This window comes from Sebastes fasciatus, chromosome 13, assembly GCF_043250625.1.
Source record: "Sebastes fasciatus isolate fSebFas1 chromosome 13, fSebFas1.pri, whole genome shotgun sequence".
NCBI lineage: Eukaryota > Metazoa > Chordata > Actinopteri > Perciformes > Sebastidae > Sebastes > Sebastes fasciatus.
In genome coordinates this window covers 28,735,528-28,760,092 of record NC_133807.1, presented here as the reverse complement: position 1 = coordinate 28,760,092, position 24,565 = coordinate 28,735,528, and the positions used below count along the sequence as shown (strand labels likewise).

The 24,565-nt window shown below is 46.7% G+C and overlaps 1 protein-coding gene across 2 annotated transcripts; it reads right to left on the bottom strand.

Annotated features, from left to right (window-relative positions):
* Positions 1-392: 392 nt before the first annotated feature.
* pdgfab (platelet-derived growth factor alpha polypeptide b) lies at positions 393-24,267 on the bottom strand. Of its 2 annotated transcripts, XR_012596788.1 has the most exons (7): positions 23,655-24,267; positions 22,114-22,210; positions 16,300-16,434; positions 14,900-15,090; positions 4,987-5,113; positions 3,714-3,838; positions 393-2,429 (listed from the first exon to the last, which is right to left on the bottom strand). XR_012596788.1 is itself a non-coding variant. In XM_074656702.1 (6 exons), the coding sequence occupies exons 1-6, from the start codon at positions 23,715-23,717 to the stop codon at positions 2,416-2,418; spliced, it is 627 nt and encodes a 208-aa protein (XP_074512803.1). In that variant the 5' UTR covers positions 23,718-24,267; the 3' UTR covers positions 393-2,415. The 2 variants fall into 2 exon arrangements, 1 of the variants encoding a protein (XP_074512803.1); XM_074656702.1 differs by lacking the exon at positions 3,714-3,838.
* Between the last annotated feature and the right edge of the window lie 298 nt (positions 24,268-24,565).

Sequence of the window (24,565 nt, the reverse complement as noted above, 5' to 3'; positions counted from 1 at the left end):
AATATTCTATGATTTTAGAACTAAATCACCTAGTTTTACGGGTTTGTCCAAGTTTTGTCAGCCGGATGCGTCGCGCCGGACGGGCTCATTTGCATAAAGGACTGTTCCCGCCTTTTTCATTTTGAAAGAGCAACGGCCATTGAGGAAATTCCAACCCTAGGCCGACCAATCGCGGAACTCAGTCAGTCAGTCACTCAGTGACAGACAGACAACTATAAAACACACTAAAGGAAAAGGGAAAAATCACTTAAGCATAATAAGTCCTCTTTAATATTGCTCATTTACTTAATTCTTACTTCACTGGCGCTGCTTGACGTCTCGTAATTCATCCTCAAATACCATCCTTCAGACACAACGCAAACAAATTATGGGACTCAACAATTCAGTGAACAATTTCATAAGCAGAAATATATTTATTGTTGAAAACATAAATATATAAATTATGATTATTGCTGTCTTTATCCAAATGGAAGCCCAAGAGAAAAAGTAATAAAGGCTTGGTGATAGCAGGTAATGGCATTTCCTTTAATCAGATAGCTCTAAGCGTGGTCCCTGGTTTACTGAGAACACTATCTTGACATTGAATGTGTGAACAGTGATGAAACATCAGCCTTATAAATATAGCACCAGTCAACCGATGGTTATTTAATTCACAGGTGGGCTGTGTGTGATATCTGCCATCAAACTTCTCTCACTTGACTTTCACTTCACAGTGCACGGTGACTCACTCTCTCGCCTTTGACTTCCTCATTGGGTGGAAGACGGACGTTGTTTTTGTACTGCGTTGGCCTGGTTACACATTCATCACTGTTTACAGGAACCGGTAAGGAAGTAGTTGTTTGTTCCGTCGGGGGCCGCACGGGTTCAGGCCAACGCTGCGTTGTTTTCAGGGCCACCTCCATCATCATCTGTCCTAAAGGCATGTGGCATGCATGAGGTGTGAGTACCTTCACAGGGTGGAGCGATCGGAGATTTATTCGGAGTAAAGCCTAACCAAACAAGGAGTCCATTCATGCACTTGTCGATTTGCTTTCATTCACTCTTTAAGGTGGACTTTGCTCGTTGCAGGCACACAACGTGTGTGCTTGTGAAGCGGAGAGCGGGCGGGCATCTTCCTTATCAATGTCAAGAGTGATATGGGTGGAAAAATAGCCTCATGTAGGAGAGAAATTAGAAACCCTGTCTATACCACCTCACTAGAGTTGTGTGATTGGCATGAACACACTTTAATGTGCATGTTTGTGTGACATAAAGGACTGGGCAGTGCTTATCATGGCTGACGTTGCCATGTTTGAGCCACTCCATCCCCCCGCACCTCCTGCCCCACATTATTTTTTTTGCATCTTCTCCAACGGATTAAATACCGGCATTCAACCACAAAACAAAAAGAAATAAACATAATTCCTGCTCGGATATAAGTAAGCTTAATATATTTCATAACAAAAATAAAGCATCTTCCTGTACTGACTCTCACATCTCCTCCTTGCACACATATATCCACACCATATACAAGACTTGACATCATTCAGATATACTGTAATATAATAAGAAACATGGATGACAACAATAACATCGACTAAAAAAAAAAAAAAATGAGATTGTGACGCTGATGGTTACAAAGAACCGGACCACACTTGCATGTTTCCAAAATCATTGTTTTTTTTTTGTTCTTTGTTTTGTACTGGAAGAGACTGGAAACAAACGTCCACACATATAAATAGTTTGTAAGTAGCGGCGCATCTTGCTTTCAGATTTAACAGTACATAGCGAGTGGGCAAAGTCACGGACCACCACGGGGTCTCGGAGAAGATTTCCTCAGAGCAAACATCCAAACACTCAAAATGTTTGATACTCCATAGAGTCTTTTGAAGAAGAGAAAAACACCTCCATTTGTCTCTCTCTTTCCATTGTTTTTCTCTCTTTCTTTCTTCCTGTGTATGTCTTTGAAACAGGGCAGGGCGCTTTTATGTCGCCCAGCTGGAGGTCATCCACTGCTGTTTTGGAGTCTGAGCACCACATTTCCACGAAAATCTCGATCCAACCGTTTCTGTTGTGCGTCTTATTCAAACAAAGTCTCCAAATGTTCAACACAAATCCCTTTCATCATCTCCCTTCGGCCTCTCTCTCCGCCGTGCCCGAGCTACAGCATCTTTCTCTTCTCAATCAGCGGCAGTTGTCTGGGTAGGTGGCGTACCAACACAGGAAGTCACTGTTTTTTTTTTGTTTTAAAAAAAAAACACCTTTGGCATCTTATTTATTTTTGTCTGTTGTCCATTTTCTCGTCTTAACGGAAAAGTTTGTCTTTTTAAAAACGAAGGTTGCATGGCAGTGGGGAAGAAGACAGAGCAGGTCTCCTGTTGGTGGCGTCCTCTATTTAGGTCCCTCCCACGCTGAAGTCCCTTGTTCTGATTGGTCTCACCTCACGTCCACTGTGGGACAGAGAGAGAGAAGAGATTAGTATCACCTTTTTACAAACACAACACGTGGGTTTCATCTAGGGCTGTCAAAGTTAACGCAATAATGACGCATTAACAACATTCGATCTTTCGTAGGTTGTAGCAAAAGTTGGTACCAACCGTGTCATACTAGCTTGTCGCAAAGGAGGTTAAATAACGCTCCAAACTTACGCTAAATTTTGGCAAGGGAAAACTGGCATAGCCATTTTCAAAGGGGTCCCTTGACCTCTGACCTCAAGATATGTGAATGAAAAAGGGTTCTATGGGTACCCACGAGTCTCCCCTTTACAGACATGCCCACTTTATGATAATCACATGCAGTTCGGTGCAAGTCATAGTCAAGTCAGCACACTGACACACTGACAGCTGTTGTTGCCTGTTGGGCTGCAGTTTGCCATGTTGTGATTTGAGCATATTTTTTATGCTAAATGCAGTACCTGTGAGGGTTTCTGGATCAATATCTGTCATTGTTTTGTGTTAATTGATTTCCAATAATAAATATATACATACATTTGCATAAAGCAGCATATTTGTCCACTCTCATGTTGATAAGAGTATTAAATACTTGGCAAATCTCCCTTTAAGGTACATGTTGAACAGATAAAAAATGTGCAATTAATTTGCAAATAAATATTTGAATGGATTGACAGCCCTAGGTTCATCACAACAAGAAAAAAGATAAAAAGATATTTTGCTTTTTGTGCACAATTGCATAATTTCTTCATGCATTTCAAACAAGCTGACACAACACACACACATGACCCACAATGTTCTGAATCACGTTTCTCCAGATTTCAAAAGACAGTGAGCAGACCAGACGTCATTATGTACGTTCAGTCAAAATATATGTGTCATTTTGTGTGCACTACAAAGAAAAAAACCCTCTCTCTTTTGGTTAGAGATGAGAGAGAATAAATACTGGTGATGACAAGATGATAAGGTGATGGAGAAAAGGGTGGCTTTTAAGCAGTGAAACAAACAGTGACTGTATAACACAACAACACAAAGCATGACACAAAGCATGACACAAAGCAGACGTGTGCGGTGGGCATGCTCAGCAGGCCACAAAATCAGCATGCAGCATTCGGGCACAGAGCGTGGTGCTCCTTGGCCCTCCCTCTCCTCACACTGATTGGCTGTGATGTGATTGGTGATGGTGATTGGCGAGAACTCCCCCTTTGTGCTCTGATTGGACCATTGCAGTGCCAAAAGGTGGGAGGTGGGAGGTGAGAGGACACCGCGGTGCTAAAGTCCTACCTGTTCCCTTCACAGCTCTCCAGTGGACTTTGGGTAATGAGTGCGACTTTATTATGTCGCCAATAAATCCTTGCTGGGCCTTAGCTTTTTAGGTTTCCTTTTTTTACCTTTAGCCCTACGGTGGCCTGAAAACACAAAGTCAGGGAAGGGTTGGATAGGAAGGAGGGTTAAAAAGCGAGAAGCAGGGGTTTATGATACAAAGAGAGAGAGAGAGAGAGAGAGAGAGACAACGGCCCTGGGACAGAAGCAGAGAGCGTGAAGATATGACACACTATAAATACTTCAGATGCCTTATCAGCGCACTTATCTGCTCCCATGGGAGAGAAAGGCTTCAGATCAAGGCACTGGCGGAGTTACCTGCTGTCATGCCAAGCAGCCTTTGGACACACTCCCTTAACACACATACACTTTCACACACATCCTCATCTACCGAGGCACAAACACACAAGCGTTACGGTTTTGCAATAAGCAAGCCACCTCGCAGGTGTGTCTGTCTGTTTGGAGGCAATCACAGGGAAGGGTCATGAAGTGCAAAGAGCCAGACAGACAGACCGAGAGAGAGAGAGCGAGAGACCATGAGACAGACATGAGGAGAAGCGTGGTGATGACGTAGGGATGAGGGTGGACCATCAAACTCAACCTCGGCGTGATTTTTCTGCAATTACGCAATGGGCTCGTTCGAGATGAGCCAGATCTGTATGGAATCGATCGCCTCACTATGCATGCCGGTTAGATTTGTGATCCCAACTTGCTCTGACGTCATGCAAACGTGGGCAACGATAACCCCACGAGATCGAGGCGGCCGCAGTTTTTAGAGCCAGTCGCCGTAGTTGCTCTCCACCGACTACAAACCCAGGGCATGATGGGAAACACCTGGTTGTCGCCTGATCAAAGAGCTGATTGGCTCTTTGTTTTGACAGCAAACTGAGTACCTTCTGTGTAATTGTAATATTTAACGCTAGATTATCAATTATACAATGCCAGATACACGCACATTTCCACATATATCTACAAAAAAATATAAATAAATCCCAACGTGGTTTGCAAACTACAAGCAGCCTACAGATCCGATCTAACAGGAAGTAACTTTTCCTGTAAATTCTTTACTGGAAACGGCTGGAAACTGTCCGACTTGACCGCAGCTTTTTGCTCTGCTGCTGCCGCCTGATATCGTCTACTTTCCAGGTGAGGCGCAGTTCATCTTGAACGAGCCTAACGCTGGGACACTGTTTGTGATTATGCAACAATTCTTGTGTAATAACTTCTCATTTACCTGTTTCTGCATCTGAGTGCTCCACCACATGATGCTGTGACGTGCACACGCACTCCAGGTGGTCTTCTAACCGCACAAAGACCTCTTTCAGCTTGGGTCTCCTCCTCACGTACTCCACCTTTGCTACCTGAAGAGAGAGGAAGAGATAAAGAGAGAAGGTTAGCCGTCATTATTCTTGTGTGTCGTCAATGAATGCACGCGCTCTTTGCCCGACCCGCTAACGTCGAGAAGGCGTAGCGCCGTGACTGATGACTCTTTCACAAACCGATTCATAAAAACAAGTTTGCTTCGACCTCGCCGCGTTTGAAGTGTAACGGCAGCATTCCTCAGAGGCTGATGCATCGGGATCCGGTCGCTGTGTACGCTGTATGGGCTGTTGATCAGGTGTGTAAATACTGAATGGAGTGTATGACCCTGTCCAAGCAAGCTCAAACAATGGGAGGGGAGAGATGGAGGGTACGTGGTGTACGCCCTAAGGCCCAGGGAAGGTTTACACTGGCAGGAGAAGAGAGGCTGATAGATCCCCCCCTCCTTCTCCAGGCCTGGAGCATCCACATCCAGACAGACACACACCTAAACTCCCTCGCCTTGTTCCGACACGTAGGCTGTTTTAAACCACATTAATTCTTCTTCATGGGTTAGCGGAAAGTGTTGCTTAACATGTGCATGCAAGAAACACAGCTGGTCTAATCCAAGCAGTAGACAGCAGCACTTCCAATCTAACAAACAAGAGCAATGCAGGAATTCCTCTCCTTCGGTCCGGCTAACACCCGCTCGGTTTAACACAACAGGGCTGACCTCCACTTCCCACCCAACAGCTCGTAATGAAAAAAGGGCCAATCCTCGGAGGGTTATGAATAGGCTATGTTGATTAAAGCTTAGATGAAAGCTGAATCGGGAAGGTTGCGTGGAGGTTATGATGATCTTGTTGTGTAACTCAGGGGAGGTGGCTACATGCTCTTTTCCCTCTCTGATGTGAGTGCCAAGGGCAGGTAACCTTCCCATCCACCATCGAGGACCCCGGGGGCCACATGGAAACAATATCCCCTGCTTCGCCCCATCTTCCTGGTCGGTGCACGAGAGAGGATATTGGCCGACAATCTCCCCAGCGCTCTCCGGTGTTATGAGCAACACCGGTCGCCATGAGTCTCGCAACAAACTGATGAGAGGCTTTCTTCTTCCCTCTATCCATGCTACGATGGCACACCGCCAAGGCATGGCTGAATTAGTCACGCAGACAAACGAACATACCAATCCCTGTCTGATAAAACAAAAAGTATGATGTTGACATTCGCACAGCCGGAGCTGCCTCATGTCAGTGCCGTTAACAATGGCTCGGAGGGTTCATCTGGGGAGGCTAGAAACTGAAATCGGGGGGTTTCGCCAGCCGCTCCTTTGAAACAGTTTCTTTCCACGGAGGGAAGAGAAAGAAGAGAGGGAGTGAGGAGAGGGTGAGCAAGCAGAGGAGGTATGCAGTGAGCAAACAGAGGACAATGGTGTCTGGGTTGCTGTTATCGGGACAGAGAGAGAGAGAGAGAGAGAGAGGGTGAAAGGGCCAGAGCAGGAAGGTGGACCATCACTCTCATTAGGGAACTGTGTGTGTGTGCAAACAGAGGGGTTATTTAAGGAAGAAGGGGGAGGAGGGACCGACCATGATCATGACTAGCATTAGATGACATTCATGTGTTACCTATTAACATTTAGTTTCTGGGTCACTTGCCGGGGAGCTTTATTACACTAAAGCTGACAGGACAGATAGAGAAGTTATCCAAGGTTTACTGTTATCTACCGGAAAAAAGCGGCGACAGTAACGACGAATTTCCCAGAAAACCGCTGCTGCCACTGCTAATATTTAATGAAACGATCCGAATGAGAGATGTGCAGCTGTCTCTGCGGATGGCTCGGTTACGGGAATCATTCAGGAGCACCTAGCGGGAAGCCAAAAGAGTCAGCAATGTCTGACACTTACTACTGGGGCTGATCTTAATGACTAACACACACACACACACACACACACACACACAACTTCTTCCTCTTCTTCTGGCCAAACAAACAGCTATTGACAGACAGATAAAGCGATGGGCTCCCTTGATGAGAGGCCCAGCGGTAGGCTGGTCTCCTTGCCCCCTCACTCAGCAGGGTTAAAAACACTCCCTGAATGGCACACACACACACAAAAGCACACACTTTCATATTTGTCTGTATAACTGTGCTATAATACTGCTCGGCCCACTTTGTCAACAGTCTCTCTTTCTGTTTTTTGTTTCTTGGGAAATCGTTGACACGTCTACAATTTTTCCATCCATATTTAATTCCTCCATTTTTAGCCACACAAAGGACACCGGCTTCCTATCCGGCGCAGAGTCAATGACTTCCCACATAAAACACACACATCAGAAAGAGGACCCCCATGCTACGACGAGGGGGCCCCCTCGTGCTCTCTTTGTATAAATCAAAACCGATCTAAACTCCCTAGAAATCCGGGGCCCTGAGAAAAAGAGTCCCCTGAGCGTCTGTGGAGTGATATCCGATCCAGAGGGGTTGGGGTGATGCAGGGGGGGGGGGGGGGGGGGGGGGCTCTCTGGGAAGTGCACCCCCTTTCGGGTTTGTCTCCGCTGCCCCTCCGTGTGGAGCCGATTGTCCCGGTCGGGCCTAATTGGGAATTCCCTGAGCACGGAGCGCTGATGAGAGCATGATGGAGGGGGGAAAGTTTTACTCCGGCTTTCCAAGGAAAACACAACAGGGTTGTGGATGTGCACCGCGGGCCATCGAGAGCTGGAACGGTGACAGAATGGAGCGAAAATAAACAAGAACGTTTGTGTGTGTGTGTTTGGAGAATGGAGGAGGCGGAAAGAGGCAGGGTGGCGATTCATTTATCAGGAGGCGGGAGACGCTCTGAGCTTGTTTCCCCCCCGGAAACAGAGAGCTCTTGTTGGGATGCTGCAACTGTGAGCAAGTGGAGGAAAAGGTGGGGAGGAGGAACGTTAAGAAACTTTCTGTATCTCTGCCTGTCTGAAATGACACCCAGAGGAAAGGCAAGACGATCTACAGAGGGAGAGAGAGCAAACCACAGAAGACCTCAGGACAACCTGCTGCTGCCCTCTGCTTCAACCCCCACAACACAACCACACACACTGGGCTGGAAAGGGTTATCACAGGCGGTGTGTGGAGAAGAGAGGAAGCAAGGAGAGCGTTAATCACATCACATCACAGGCCTCCAGTGCCAAAAAGACACTTCATGGCACACCACTCTCTCCCCACCTCCCCCTCTTTCACACACATTAATGTATCACCGGATGTGAGTATCTATCTGCCCCTGAACTCATCGTGGGCTTAAGGCCGCAGCCTTACACAAATGGCCAACACCGTTATGAGAATTTATGCTTGTGTGCTAGTGTGCCAAAACGCTCGTTGCCAGTGGGGTTTCTATGCCACGGTGTTGAGTTTCTTCCGGTTTCTTTGTGTAATGTTACTTTAAACAATAGAGTGGTGCAGGAATGAGTCCTAAAACCCGGAAATGAGTTAGCAGGAAGTTAGGGAACCAGGGCGATGCGAACTTCCTGGTTGGCCTACAAAAACACGTCATCCCTGCAGCACTCTATGGCGACTGAAAGTGAGCGACTCATGTCGGAGTTTGAGCTGATAAATGTTGCTACTTTTAGTAAAATCACTGCAACGCAGAAAAGAGCGTCGGAGGAGATGGTGGTGTGTACAACCGTGGAACCAATTGAGGCAGAAGGATGGAGAATTTTCTGTGCTTGTCCGGTCATTGAGAGACATGGACGAGGAAATGCATTTCAAATATTTTAGGATGTCGGCAGGTAAGCATCCCCTTCTCCTCAGAGACCGAAAGAACCGTCGAGCAATATCAAATATCAAAGAGTCCAGAGATGTGTAATCTTTCCATTCCCTCCTGTCGTTATAAAACAATTGCAGAGCAAATAAGATTTTAATGAAAGAGAGCATAAAACGATGCAGTAAATGGCAAAGACGCCGAGAGGGGTGAAATTAGAGAGTGGGAGATGTTGCAGCAGCGAGACAGAAAGAAGTGAGCAGGGAGTGAACAACTATTTCACATAACAGACAATCAGACTCCGAGTCTGAGCGGAGGAGAGAGGTGGTGGAGGAGGGGGGATGAAGTCAGAGGGGAAGAGCGAAAGGGAGGACAGGAGAGGAGGAGTGAAGGAAAATACAGAAACGAAGTAAAATATGATTAAAGTACGGCCGCTAACTTTTCCTGCTCGAGCTGATGCATTCCAGCCGGTGCGGCGGTAGCCAAACTCTCCGGCTTCTGGCTTAGTTGGGACGCTCCCATGGTCTCTGACCCGCCCCGCAACCCCCGCCACGCACACACAAACTCCCTCACCCTTCTTCATCTAGTAGAAGAGCTGAGTGAATCAAAGGGAAAATAATTCACAGCTGCAAGGGGACTTCAAACAGGGGGGCCCCTCATTCCCATCTAACCCCCCCCTTCACGTAATCCACAAGACCCCTCAGACGATCATAAATCATGCTCACTGTATCACCGTCACACTGTCTTTTATTTATGAAACACCCCGTAAGTCAGGGTCCCACACAACCGCAGGGCTACAGCTACCGCTTCCCCCAACACCCGGATCTGACCCACTGCCGCTGAGGTAACTGTCAGCGTGTGTGTGTGTGTGTGATGGGGTCGGGGCCGGGGCCAGCGCAGGGAGATGTGTGGACCCCCACACTCGGCACTGTGGTGGCTACATCCGCCTGGCCTCTGTCAGCCTCCGCTTTGATCCGGCAGCCATCAACACTTCATTACTCTGCGGCCCGTCTTCCTCTCGCTGCCGCTTCACACAAATGGCCTTGTCCCCTGCGCTGCGGTGGGCGGGTTCACGTATAGCGTAGAATAGAGCGCTCTCTCTCTCTCTCACACACACACACAAACAATCTCCTTCTTGGGTTTACACAGATGTGCACTGACGTCGACCTCTGACCTCCAAGGACCATCTAAAAAGTTTCCAGCTACTAAACCGAACCAAATGAGAGAAACTGTGAGTTTCATTGTTGGCAAATGATGCCGTACTGATTAGATTAAGGCAATGAAAAGGGTTAGCTCTCATGTTCGGCTTCTATTTTTGTTTAATAGTGATGGAGGGGTGGGGTGTAGCACAATGAACAATCCATTAGATGTTGGTGGCGATCCGGATTCAGGAATTTTTTTAAGAATTCCGATCAGCCAGAGCAATAAAACCACAGGGTATAACACATATAACAACCCGCCTCCTTCTGAGAGCAGAGAGATACGTGTGTGGATGTGTGGCGAAACATCGAGGTGCGGGAGCTGCTTGCCGTCCACGGTGAGAAAGAAAAAAGCGGTAGATGACGGGATGAGAGACAACGCAGTGTAACGTTACACAGTCATAACGAGGCTGCTGAATGAGAGGGGCATCCGCCGATACGTTACACGGAAACACACCGTGTTAATAATAAGCCGACCACCTCACGGTACCGCCAGCTGTGAGCTGTGATCTGTGATCTGTTTTTAAAGTCACGCACCTTGGCGGAGGTATGTGCTCTCCGAGTGCAATTCTAGTTTAACCTTATTTTATGGGAATCAAGGGTACAATTAGCAGCTCATTTATGCTTCCTCCCTATTTTTCTTTTCACTTTCCATAAGCACTCGGCGCTGTCCTTGACACAAGAAGACGACCTCACTTACTGTCAACTGTGTATTCGTGCAGAAAGGAAAACTTCAGGATTTCCTGGATTACCTCACTTGTAGGTAATTTCTGTATCTGCTCATGTGAATGAGGAAGAGGGCGATATAATGAACTTGAGACCAAATGTACTGCAGAGGCCTTAAGAGTTAATGAGTGAGCGGATGAGTGACACCTCCATTCTTTGCCTGTTGTCATGGGCTGTTTAATCAGCCCCACAGGAAGAGCAAACAGAGAGACTCGCACGCATTCATACACACAAAGACTAACGTGCACGTTGAGATCACTGCCAATAACTCTCTTTCTATCCCACACGCGCACACCTTGTATACTAGTCTCTCCTGTCCAAAACCACAAGTTGTTTTACGAGCGAGTTCGTCTAGCGAGCCCCGGAGCCAGAAGCACTGAGAAAACTATCAGAAGCTCTGGACGCAGCTGTCAGAGAGGAAGACGTGAGGAGGAAGAACAGAGGGAATACAGGAGAGAGCATGAGAGACTGGAGGTGAAAGATTAACAACCAGAGGAGACCGATAATATACTAATTCTGCTATTTATTTTCACGTCATATCTAGATCGTAACAACTCAGAGAACACTAAGAACCAAAAACACTGGCCAAAATGTACTGCCAGGCTTCAAAACACCAAAAGGAAAAGAGAAATCATAAGAGGAGGAATCACTCAGATGGAAATAAAGGGGGAGAGCCAAGATGCTGGGATAGGGGGAGTGAATGTGGTGTCATTGAAAGTGCAAAAGGAGGTGGGATGGGGGTGAAGGAGGAGTTAGAGGAATGCTGGGATGATGATAGTCTGAATACACAAAAACTCATTAAGAATTCTGTTTGCCCAACTCTCTTTCCATCTCTTGCCTCCCTCACTGAACCTGCTCTCATCTTTACACTACTGTGTCCTTCCTATACCAACGCACAACGACAAAAACCTCTTAATTCAACCAGTGATGGACCAAAAGAAGTTCAAGTGAAATGCAAAAGAGCTGAAAGAGGATGGAAGTCAGACAGAGAAAAAGAGTGACTTTAAGATGTGCCCCTTCTCCTCCCCTCGGGCCAGTCCTATTTAAAGTTTCCTTTTTTATTGCCCGCGCCACTGAACAGAACAGGCTTGTACAGTACGAGGCCTGCACAGACCCGTTCTCTTTTTTTAGAGGGAGAGAAACATAAGAGAGAGAGGGGGAATAAATAAATAAAGGTGCATTTGGACAAATGCATAGTGGCATGAGATGGAAAGAAACACAGCAGCGAATGTGTTCTTTTCCCATCCTTGGCCAGCAGAAGGAAAACAAGACCTGGGGGGTAGACGGGCGACATTTTTAGCTTTCTAATAAACGGAGCAAGAAGCACAAACTGAACTATTCAGGCTGACTGCTGAGAGGACAGACGGACGGAGAGAAAAAAAAAATACTTGGCATGAGACAATGTTTCTCACACACAATGCGGTGAATGTCTCCTGACTGGAGCGAGCCCTGACGGATGACCCTTCCAGGGATACGACGCCCCGCGGCTGGATCTGCACGGAAAAGAACCGCCCCGCGTGAATCCCTGACCGTCACGTCCATCTCCGGCTTCATTTTGTCCGCAGTGTCATGAAGGGGACACGGACAAAGTCGCATGGATCACTGCATTCCAGGAATAGCTGAATCTAGCCTTATAGTGTCTCGTCCGCCGTCGTCAGTGTCTCTCCATGTGTCCTCGTCGCTGTTATCACAGACAGAGCTCCTATTGAGGCACCTACTGTCTGGTAGACAGAGAGACAAGCTTGCATGCAGACACACAGGGTTGTGCTGTATATCAGAGCTCTTGCTGCTCTGTGAGTCAGCATCTCTGACCATAAACCCTTTGCCCTACAATGGCCGACTTGTCGGTGCAGGCTTACGTGTCCACAGGGGCGTTTATTATCGCGAGGGATCGCTTCGCTTCCCAGCGTTGGACGCTTGATGGGCTGCCACTAAACACAAGGCACCTGATTGGATGCACGCTCTCACTCGTGGGCTGCTGCTCCCAGCTTTCAAACCGGAACCAAACATGTCGGCTCGTTTGGAAACTTTATTCTCTTATATCATGAAATTAGTTCACCGAACTGTGTTTCTGAAAACATTTTATGCGAGAAATAAGCCATGCAGTGACTGAATCTGTCTTTATTTTGGATCAACGATGTTTAATCATTCTTCGGGTGTTTCCAGAGGTGGCAAGTTACGCCAGATGCACCTGGTTTGCATAAAGTAGCCAAGACCTCAACTTAATGCAAATGAGAAGCGACCAACGTGATGTGACGTCTCTCGGCTGTGGACATGTACCATAAGAGGAGAATGTCCTCGCATCCATATGGAAATCTCCCTGACCTGTACCAGTGTGCCAAAGGGGAAGGAGGCAGTCAGGGGTTGGCATTTGTTTTTCTGCTCTATTGAGGCGGTGTCTTTAAATCCCTGCATGATGTCCCAGTGCCCATGGTTGGGCAAGATCACAATGATTAAAGAGACAACAGAGATTCAACTCAAAGAGAGACACAAGTCAGAGTGTTCCAGAATATCCTGTTTATCCCCTGCTTGTCTCTTACTCTTAGAGAACAGAGCACATAACTCCCATACCTCCAAACAGAGCCGCGCACCGGCTAACAGTCTGTAGTGTAAATACGGCAGAAATACGACTCAGCTCCAGCCACGGTGTCTCCTCTGATCCTGAACAGAAGGACGTGTTTTCAAGCTCACCGATGCCAAAGAGCCTCTGACAACCCCCCACCCCCCTTCAATCCCTCTCTCTTTCTCCGTGTCGCCTCGTCTCCTCCGGGCTTCCAGAAAAGACCAAACAAACAGAGAGTGGAGGAATGGCTGTGCAGTAGCCGATGACACTCGGACATTCTCAAGGTACAGGAAGCTGTTTCTCTCCCCCCGCCCCCCCCCCCCTCTCTCTCTCTCTCTCTCTCTCTCTCTCTCTCTCTCTCTGTCTCTCTCTCTCTCTCTCTCTCTCTCTCTCTCTGTCTGTCTTATATCTGGCAGGAGCATCCCTCCCTGGTCAACCCTTCAACAGATGTCCTGACTGAAGGTGCCAACAACCCTCCCTCCCTGTCCTCTCCTTCTCTTCTTCCTCACTCCTGCTGTCCTGGCACAGCCTCCCCTGGCCTCCCGCCAAACATGGGATAGAGTGATGAGGAGAGAGGGTGGTGATCGACTGTAATGGAAGGAGAGAGGGGGGGATAGCGGAGGTAAGGTGGCCACTATTTGGGCACTGGCCAAGGAGGCTCAGAGGAGACTGGTAGATTGAAATGAAGAGTAGCCGTGGAGGAAAGACGGTGGACAGGAAGCACGAAGGAATGAGGGTTAAGCTTACATCTCCTTATCCATATGATTTATCAACCCGGTCTCACTCCCAACTCGTCAAATACCGCCGATTGGGCAGCGCCCCTCGGCATCGGAAACTGACGCACAGAGGTACACTTTAGCGACAGTATGTGACAAACCGGACTTTCAACTCCAATGTAAACCCACCAGCTCTGTTATTTGATGGTCGAAGCAGGTGACGTATTATTAATAGCGTGAGAGATGGGTCAAACAAACACAAGACTTTCAACCAGAAGACCGCAGGTCGTGTCCCCGTGTGAAACTAAAAGTAATGTTGACTTATTTTATCACGTCCAGTTGTTAGTCACGTGACTCGTCGGTATCGTGAGTCATTAGTCAGGGAAGTTAACGTCAACCACGACCGTTTCCTGAACCTTATCAAGGAGGTTGGAAAGGGGAGAGGTCACGCGTCATCAACGCGTCATATCTTTGGGGTACAACACATGCGCAGTAAATTCTGGTCGGCACGACCGCATCTCCAATTACACTGCGCATGTGTTATACCCCATACTCCAAGACCCGTGTCCCAGCATCTATCAATAGGCCTTGAACCTAACTAAGTTGTTGTGTTGCCTAAACCTTACTTCCTGTGAAAACGGAAGTTTATTTTGAAAGGACACTATGCATGTAACGAGCGTATATTGACAAGCCGTCCAGGTCAATCCTTTGGTAACGCAAGAGGGGTACCCCGTGCATCAGTCTCCGAAGAATGTGTTGGATTTGTTTGTGGAATAAATGAGGTGATATTGTGTGTTTAACCTTGCACTAATAGTGATCGTAAGGGTGCAGGCATGACTTTTCAACAAGCTGGCACACAATCTTGCCTCCTGTAGGCATGTGTGTGTGTGTGTGTGTGTGTGTGTGTGTGTCTTACCTTAACGGTGCGGTGGTGCTTGCGGGAGGGATGACAGCGCATGTTGCTGGTGTTGCAGCAGCCCGTGCAGCGCTTCACCTCCACACAGGGCGGCCATATCAGGAAGTTGGCCGACGTGGGATCCACCTGGCTCCTGGGGATCTCGTAGATCACCGTCCGCGTCTTACACACCGCCGGGACCGCCTCCTCCGCTGGAAGAAAAGAAGAAGAAGAAAAAGTAGGAGGAGTCCCGAGTTAATGGCCTGCTTAGTCAGAGTGCTCGGTGACACATTTTCCCGAATGCACGCTCGTGCTGATGTATTGTTGTAATCCGTCCCTTTTGCTTCCAGCTGCTTGCATGCATTCCTTCACTGCTCATTATGCGATGACTCACTCGACGTGGGAGCTGTTCGTCTTACCTCAGATCACACCCAGCTTCCTTTAAGACCGTTAAGGAGACGAGCTCTCCAAAAAAGCTGATCTCATATCAGCTAAGGAGCTTTGGGATCAAGACAGAAAGAGACGGCTCCTTTTGTTCAGAGGCCTCACTGGGGTTAATGCAGCGTGACTGGGCCAGAAAACCTTTATGTCCGCCGGTGGGAAATCTAATAATGGCCTTTGACCCTGTTGGTCATAGTGAAAAGAAGAAGGCAGTAAGCATTCATTTCAGATTTAATGCTCTGACAGGCACTCAAACCTAAAGACGTGACAGAGAGTGTACAGTAAGACGTCGTAAAGATGATATGTGCGTGTACAGAACGTGAGGGACAGCTGCCAAAACGGTATCATACACTTATGATGTGCCGCAACATACATGAAATGCAGCCAGCCGCTGCATAACTTCAAATGCTGCCCTCCTTGGAGGGACGCGAAGAAAAAAAGGAGTCTTAACACACACACATGGGTACACTACATGGTATTCTCCACGCCTCGATCAGATATCGTACCGCGTGGTGTTTTATGAAGAAATCTGACTGGGAGCCCAGGCGAGCTGCAACTTGAGCTCCTGAATGCCTGGAATTTCCACGCTGGAGGATATATTTCTCTCTTGACGCGTGTGTCTCAGATCTGCGAGCCTCTGGCCAATTAAAAGGCTTCATGTCAGACGTCCTCGTCAACCTCAGTCTCGTTTCTCATGATTCCTCGTTCGCCATAAACACTGGGTAGACGTCTTCATTAGGGTTCCTTTTATCCACAAAAGAGCCATATAAAAGCCACTAACTATTAGCTTTGTTTGAAATGAGTGTAAAGTGATCGGTTTCATCTCCTGGGAACATGTCAGGGAACTCGTATGTTAAAGTAGAGGTTATTTTTAGGGCATTATTGTGTAATTAGTTGTGCCAAGTTGTGATGCGCAGCATATAGTGCCAGACGTAACCAATGATGCAACCTCTGAGCGCATAACATTCATTCAGTCTTACCGATGCTCCTCTTGCGTCGGCTGTGGAGCTGGGAGTTCTTCAGGTCGTTGTAGTAACCATGGTGACGGGAGTAGTTCTTATGGTTGTTGTGGTGCTTGTGGTGTTTGGGCTCCTCGATAACATTGTTTCCCGTACCTCGTCAAAAACAGAAGGCAGCCACGTTAATGATGTCACACAGAGAGGAAGCACACACACAAATGAGTCTGCACGTTAATCAGCTTGTTGACTGTGGCGGGCGGCTCGCTACAGGCCTCGCCATGCAGCAGGCTGGGATGCGATCATACTATTGATGTTTTATATAGCCCCTTCCACAACTAACAATGTGTCGGTTAGTCACACGACCATAATGAGACGGTAACTTCCTGCTGGCTTCTGTAACACTTTGATTCCCTGAAGGGATTAGGGTTCCCTTCAATGTGCTGCTGGCTGGCTGGCTGGCTGGCTGGCTGGCAGTGCGACTGCTGATGACGTCACAAATTGAGGTCCAGAGTGCACACATGGTGCAGGCGCATATTACGCCGACCTCCGTGTAATTGCTCTATGTGTCAGCCTCATTTGGCTGAACTTTCCCAGCAGGAATCTAGACGCAGGTGAGTCAGCATGCTCCCTTCAACAACAACTACAGACACACATAGCGGACTAAAGCGATCATTTGACAGGTGGTGCCCAGCCGCCATTATCCCCGAGCCTAATTAGTGGTTTCGTGCCTCTCATTTACCTGAAAATGTTTGCTTTTTCAATCATTCAGCAGCTTGGAAAAGTACATGTTTTGTTGGTAGCTCCTCAAGGCTCCACTAACTCCAGTCTAATTTCGCCAGCTCAGCTTATTCGCAGTCACGGTCATCTGATAAAAGCCTGCTTGTTTTGGTCCCCACCCAGAATATGAGGTGGATTACAGAAGAGTGCCAGAGCAGCTATAAAGCGATAAAGCTTTCCCCAAAGAGCAGAGTCTGAGAGTGTTTGCTAAGTGGGTGGGTCCACCTGTCTGTAGGTACAGTACGGCCTATACCCAACCACCTGGCTTACACAACACTCAACATAAAGACACACTTACAACTACACAAGCTCCTCTCATTATCCTCCATAACATGCTAAAACCCAATGTACACCGGCACAACAAAGCTTAGCCACGGGCAAACACATTCCTCTCATGCAGCGCCTTTGTGCTCCGACCAGAGTCATCTGAAGGGATTTCCTCCACCTATACATGATCCACCTCTGGGGATTGGTTGTTTATTTGCTTTTGGATGCCTTCTTTTGCCCCCTCAGTGAGAGTGGAGGGAATTTCCTCCTGGCCCGTCGTGCCGTCAGTCAGACGGCCGGCGACCCAGAACCAAAGGTCTGCGGAAAGGAAGTGCTGGCTGCAGCTGAGGCCTGGTGTTAAAGAGGACCTGTTGTGCTTATTTTCAGGTGCAAACTTGTAGTTTGGGTTTCTACAAGAACATGTTTGCATGCTTTAATGTTCAAAAAACTGATCTGATTGGTCAGCTGACCGACTCTGTTGTCATTGGACAACCAAACCAAACTCTAAAGAAACGCTAAGACGCAAACGCTAAGAACAAAATTACACTATCCAGAATTACAAACGTGGCCAGTAAAATTTTTGGGAAAGAGCAAAAACAACTGGGATGTATAAATAAAACACGGGCAAAACAAAAAGCCTGACAAATTGCGTCTGATCCCGTTTATCCTCTTTTTAACAAATTTATAAAAACTGCTCTCGCTAAGACGCTACAGATCCGCCGCAGCAACCAAGAACATTTCCAAAAAGTCTTTAATTAACTAACTTAGTAACTAGCCGTTATGCAAAGGTGTTACTTGGTGACATCACCACGTTACAGAAGAAGAGGCGAGACTTCAAACGAGGCGTTTCAGGCAGTTCAGGAGCAGTGTTTCTGTGGGGGAGAGTAACTCCCTTTAGTGTGGACTTTGGGTCTTGTAACTTTGCAGACCTTTTACATGCACAAAAAGCTTTATAACACACTAAAGGAAAGGGGAAAAAGCACAAAAGCATAATAGAGTGCTACAGGAATGAGTCCAAAAACCCAGAAATGAGTTAGCATTTTGGCACTTCCGGTTCCCTCATCTCAAAGTCAATGGTTTTTTTTAATTGGTCTTTAATTAGATGCCTGAAATCAGGTCTGTGTTTAACATGAGCTTAAGAGATTTTAACGTTTTGTTCTACAACATAACAACAACTCGTGAATTTTGAAACTTTTATGTGTCTTAAAAAAGGAAGTTGCTAAATAAGACTACTAAACGTCATCACGCCGACTCGTTAGCCGTTACAGCCTTGCTGTGTATTCTCATGTTCATGCGACCTTTTTACTTCTGGTCGATTGCATACGTCATCCCCGCAGCACTCTATAGGTCCTCTTTTAGTAAAGGGCTGATCTATCTATATGTGTTGCTCACAGTCTCCATATGTGTGCAAACACACACCTACACTGTCTGCACTGTCAGGTGGACTCGTTGTGACAGCTGGCTGGTTTTCCTACCTGACAACCTTTTAACACTGCGGGTCACTGACAGAACTCCCACTGTGCCTCCTCTCTCTCTCTCTCTCTCTCTCTCCACCACACCTATCCCTCTCTTCATCCCCCCCCCCCTGTCAGAAGAAGAGGACGGGAGTGAGGGGAGGGCGTCACACCAGTGACCACCCGGAGACAGTTTGTGTCAGAGCTGACAGGAGAAAAAGGGCATAAAGAAGTCCTTTATAGACTACGTAGTCCTTTTTCTCAGCACAATAAAAGGACCTTTCTGTTGGTGTTTTCTTTACGCTAAAAGGAGGAACACGGGGGGGAAAAAGAGGGCAATCAGAGTGATCGGGCAGGACGAAATAAAGAGAGGCAGAAATAGAAAAGAGTGAGGGGTTTGCTCCTCTGTTGGTTCCAGGTGACTGAGAAGTAATAACACGCCCGGAGCGTCGTCCAACTGAGACAAGAGAAAAGAGGACAGGAGACAGTCTCTCGCCATGAATCAGGCTTTCATGACTCGCAAATTACTCCCTCCATTAGCTGAGGGCCTCGGCTCCCTCCCTTTACTCCTCCTCCTCTCTTTCTTTCTTCCTCTACTTGTACGACATGTTGTTGACTTCTTGTAATAATTCTCTCTCCATCTCTCCTCCTTGTCTCTCCAAATATCAACAGTTACATGGCTGAGTTGACAAAGTGTTCATAAAGGTGTGAAAGCAGGTAGGAAGCACACTTTGTAGGGTTCATAGGAAGTGCTGCCAACTGTACCGGAGGTAAACACCACTGCCAGCTTGTCAGAAAACAAAGCAGATTGCACAACAACTTGTTTCTGAGTGAAGTGTATAGCGGGAACACGACCTCCAGAATCCTCCATGCTCCCTCCTCCACCTCTGCCCCCACTGCCAAGAGTCAGGTTCCCTTTTCTGTCAAAGTCCTTCAGTGAGAGAGAGATAAGAGCCGGCCGGCTGGGGGCCGCCTGTAAGGAGGGAGACGGGGGGATAGAGAGGAGGAAAAGCGAGGAGAGGAGCACCCTCAGGGGCCAGACAGCCATCTGTAGACTCCGGCGGGGTCATCTCGTCTGTCAGTCAGACACTGTCCTCGTTGCACACCGAGCAAAAAGCAGCGCTAAATGAAACACCGCGAGATAAGCCCTGCAGGCCTTCCCAGAGAGCCTGACAGGTGTTACACGCTGAATTATAAAGCCATTCCTTCCAGATAATGACAAAATAATATGATAAAACTAAATAATTTCCTGGGTGTGACCTTCCAAACGCAACATCAGCCCGTCTTCCAGGTGCCAGTGTTCAAAGGTTTGAACCAACACCTCATATAAGCCTTTCCTCCCCCCCCCCCGGTTGACACGCTATACACCCTGTACAGTTCAGCCTATACTGGTAGCTTTACTGTCCCGGCCATCTGCAACAAAAGCTCTGAAAATACCCCTCTGGCTGGCGTCAAAGGTCTTTTAATGGGCTGGCCTGGGCCGCCGAGCTGGCCGTCAGACAGATTTATGTCCTCGTAATAATAATCAGCCTACTACTGTTACCCCGCCAAACATTCCTCTGTTTGAAGAAAGACATGTTAATTCAATTATAAACACCTCTTCTCATGCTAGAGGCACTCCGGGGGATCTATTCTGGGTCTCAGCGTATACAGCGGCCGTGATCACTGTTGTGGAGAACAGGTCGGTTTGTTCAATTAATAAACGAAACGCACTAATTGATACGTCCGTCAGAAAAGCGTGTGGTTATATGGGAGAATACTTGAGTGATGCTTTGCTTGAGGTTTGAGGCTACTAATGAGCAGTGACGTAGAGCTTAAAAGCAGATTTAGTAATTACCTATTTCCATCAACAAATCTTTAAGGGAGAGCCCTGAGTTTGATATATGGCCGGAGCCTGTGTAAATAGAGGCTCATGTGAAGGCAAACAGCTTCTTCCAGCAGCACCACTGTAACTTAATCTATTAAGACAGCCTGAGACAGACCGGTCCCCCCCCTATACTACCACCGCCACCACCACAGAAGAAGAAGCAGCACCTCCAAGAACCTGAACCTGAAGACCTGCGAGCCGCTGCTGTCTCTGTTTACAACTGTAAAGCCACTTTATTGCAGCAGCTGAAAGAATATGCACAACAGTGAAAGTCCATCTTAGTCACATGAGTACAGTAGACGCACCTATCGCGGCTTTATCACGCACGCCAGGGCTGCACTTGGCAGCAGATCCCTTCCTGTGTACAGACTGCTGTCATGAGGAGTCACCGATTCTCAGCTGATGAATGTGATTGCCAAAACAACAGGTTGTTCCTGTTTGCTCACTAAATCCACTACACCTGCAGGATTGGCTCCATTTAATCAATCGTCACTCAAACATCAGCTTCTACTCGTCAGTTATTGCTGCAGGCACAAGTGGATCCATGAATGATGACAACATACGTGTTATTCTTATGGCCCAAAAATATGAGTCATTAGACATGAACAACTCTCTCCCAAATCCAAAAACTAGAGCACTAAAACTCTTGTGATGTCATAGGGTGTAAAGTGTGGAGCTGCCCCATAGACAATGAATGGGAAGAGATGATCTAGATGACACTGAGAGCACTCAGCTCCAGTCTTTACACCCTATGACATCACAAGTTCGAGACTCTGGAGGAGCTCATGTTCATAAATATTGAATGAACTTTACTAGGTCATGGAAATAACATATTGGAATTCTTAATTTAGGTGGTGTTCCCCTTTAATATTATACAAAATTCGCCTATCCATCCAGCAAAAGGATGTTTAATGAAAAGGTGAAACACTGGCTGAAACTAAACCAAACCTGCGATCACTGATTATCAATTGGCAACATACATATATAAATTAATTGTGAAGTATGATGTGGTATTATGTATCTTTATTTTTTATTTTTTAAAAGCCTAACCAGGGACAAGGTCTGCAAAATTAGCTACGCCCTATATACATTGTATCGGTTGCACTTTGATTAAGTGTAACAATGCCTACATGTGTTGTCCTTGTCAAATAAATAAATGAACACATTGCAGTTTCAAAGACAGCTGAAGGCTTCCCAGGCATGATTATCTTAAATATGACCTTTATATTATAGCTATTTGGTTTGATCCCTAAGCCAGCACATGTGTCCTCACTATAGAAAAATACCAAGAGGGCTATCTTTAAAAGTGATTGAACAATAGAGCATAATACTAGAGCTAATAAAAGGCTGATGTAATCGTGGTGCAGCTGTTTTTAGCAGCACACCAACAATAGCAGAGTCACATGTTGTGAACAACATCAGGGTTAAAAATGTGGTCTGTTGATAGAAGTATCAAGAGGCAGAATTTACCTACGGAGTCAATGTCCAGTAGCCGCTGGAGGTCGCTGATGCTGTGGATTTCACTGTGGGACAGTCTGTCTATCAGCTCCTGGGGAAACTCCACTTCCTTTAGGGGATGGTGTGGGGGGGGCAAACAAAATAAACAAGAGATGAAGGTTAGAGATGTGTCGGGTCAGTGGCAAAACGTTTGAGTAATTGTTTGTCTGTATAAGTAAACGTGCTGAGTTTTTAAACAACCACCAGGAAGATCACTGCTGGAACAATGTTGCAACTATGTGCCAACTACAACTGTAGCAGATCCATGCATCACATGCAGAGGAGGTGGCGCCGAACCTCCTTGAGAAATTATGCAATTTAAGAAGGCTTTGCTCTGCAACGGAGCAAAGTTGCATGACTGGGGGATAATATACAACATCTTTTTTTATTAGGACCTTCTGGTTAGTTCGGCACACATATGAGTCTGGAATAAGCACTATAGGGAATAATATGAGTATAAATTGTATGCCGAATTGATAAATGGATGCCAATAAGCACCCAGATAACTTTAATAGTTGTTTTACTACTAATTTTTCTGGGAAAAGGTGAACAAACATTAAATTAGTCATTTTTCTAACGGAGTTTGGAACAGCAGCTCGCCACACTTTGCACTTGTTGCGGTCTTCTTCTTTACAAGCACCTCAAGTTGAGGAGAAATTATGCAATTTAAGAAGGCTTTGCTCTGCAAGGCAGCAAAGTTGCATGACTGGGGGACAATATACAACATCTTTTTTTGTTAGGACCTTCTGGTCAGTTCGGCACACATATGAGTCTGGAATAAGCACTATAGGGAAACATATGAAAATGTGTTATTATGAGTATTAATTGGATGCCGAATTAATAAATGGATGCCAATAAGCACCCGGGTGACTTTAATAGTTGTTTTACTAATCATTTCCTCAGCGGATAGGTGAACAAACATTAAAATAGTAATTTTTCTAACGGAGTTTGGAACGGCAGCTCGCCACACTTTGCACTTGTTGCGGTTTTCTTTGCAAGCACCTCAAGTTGAGCGCAGCCTTACAGGAACAGAGGCTATTTATATCACCCGGAGCGGTTCCCATGAAAGCGCTTAGCCAGCCCAACCAAACTGTTTGACCATGTTGGCTCAGACTGCAAAAACACATTTGGCACAAACGCCAAAAATAACTGCGATATGAGTGATATGTTGGTTCTCATAGTCACTGACCGTGTAACTGGAGCTGATATCTTTATATGTTTCAGTCTGGAAAAATGTATTCATAATTACCCTTTTTTGTTATTATCTTAGAATAATACAGTTTGGATGGTTTCATTCAAATGCTTTAAAGTCTCAAACTCTTATCATCAAGCTTTATTATAGGCTTTAAATGAAATCAAAACTTTTATTTCTTTTTAGTTTTCTTATGTGCATCAAGTTGTGTGGAGAAATGCATGCTCTGTGGGAACTTTGCACCCTCACAGGACCTCGCTGTGTGCATGACATGGCACCAGATGGACCCAGTCTCTATCCACCGAGTCCATGGTAACTTTACCTCAGAGGTGGCCAGCAGCAGGTACGTCGTCCACAGCAGGAAGTAATAAAGTGCGGCTCTCATCTCCCTTTAATTTCGATGTAACCCCGCACAAGAAAAAGGTGCTTTTCTGTAGGAGCCGCAGAATCGCTCCTGGCCCCGCAGGATCCACAACCATCCCCTCAGGGCGGGCTCACTCACACTCCGAGCGACGCCTGCTGCACTTGCTCTGCTTTTTCTTCTTCTTCTTCTTGCAACGTGTGTGAAAAAAATCTGAAGAGGCTTGTTATTCACATTGGACTGCAGCAGATCCTCAAGTGGGACAATCCCAAGAGACAAGTCTGAAGCGCATTGCACTTGTCCTTCACCCTCTTTACAAACTTCCTGCAGCTCACTGAAATATCAAACAAAGGAGCGCAGCTGTTAGAATTAGATTGTTAGAATTAGATTTATGTGATAGTATTTAATAGTCCTGGAGGAGGAATATAATCCAAACGAGCAAGATCCTCTTGGGTGGAAAGAAAAAAGGAAAAATCACAAGGTGTCCGTGTGGTGGTGGTGCTATCCAGAGAGAGCCCGTGTGTGTTGCAGCAGTGCGCTCAGGTCCTTGACTGTGTGGGACTCTGCAGTGAATGAGAGTCAAAGCGCCTCTGAGCTGCTGGATATAGAGAGAGCCAGCCTGCAGATCTGTGCATGTTGCGCCTCCCCTCGCGTTTCGGTGATCGTGCATCTATTCAACGAGGGGAGCTGGTTGGCTGGTTGGATGACTGGATGACTTAAGACTCAAGAGTATGTCCCCATCCCCCCCACCACCACCACCCTCAGACTGAGTGTGTGTATGTGTGTGTGTGCTCTTCTGCACAGTGCCCACTCAGAGATTCAGGCTGTAATTGATATTGATTATCAGTGATTGGAAAGGATGCACCAATGGA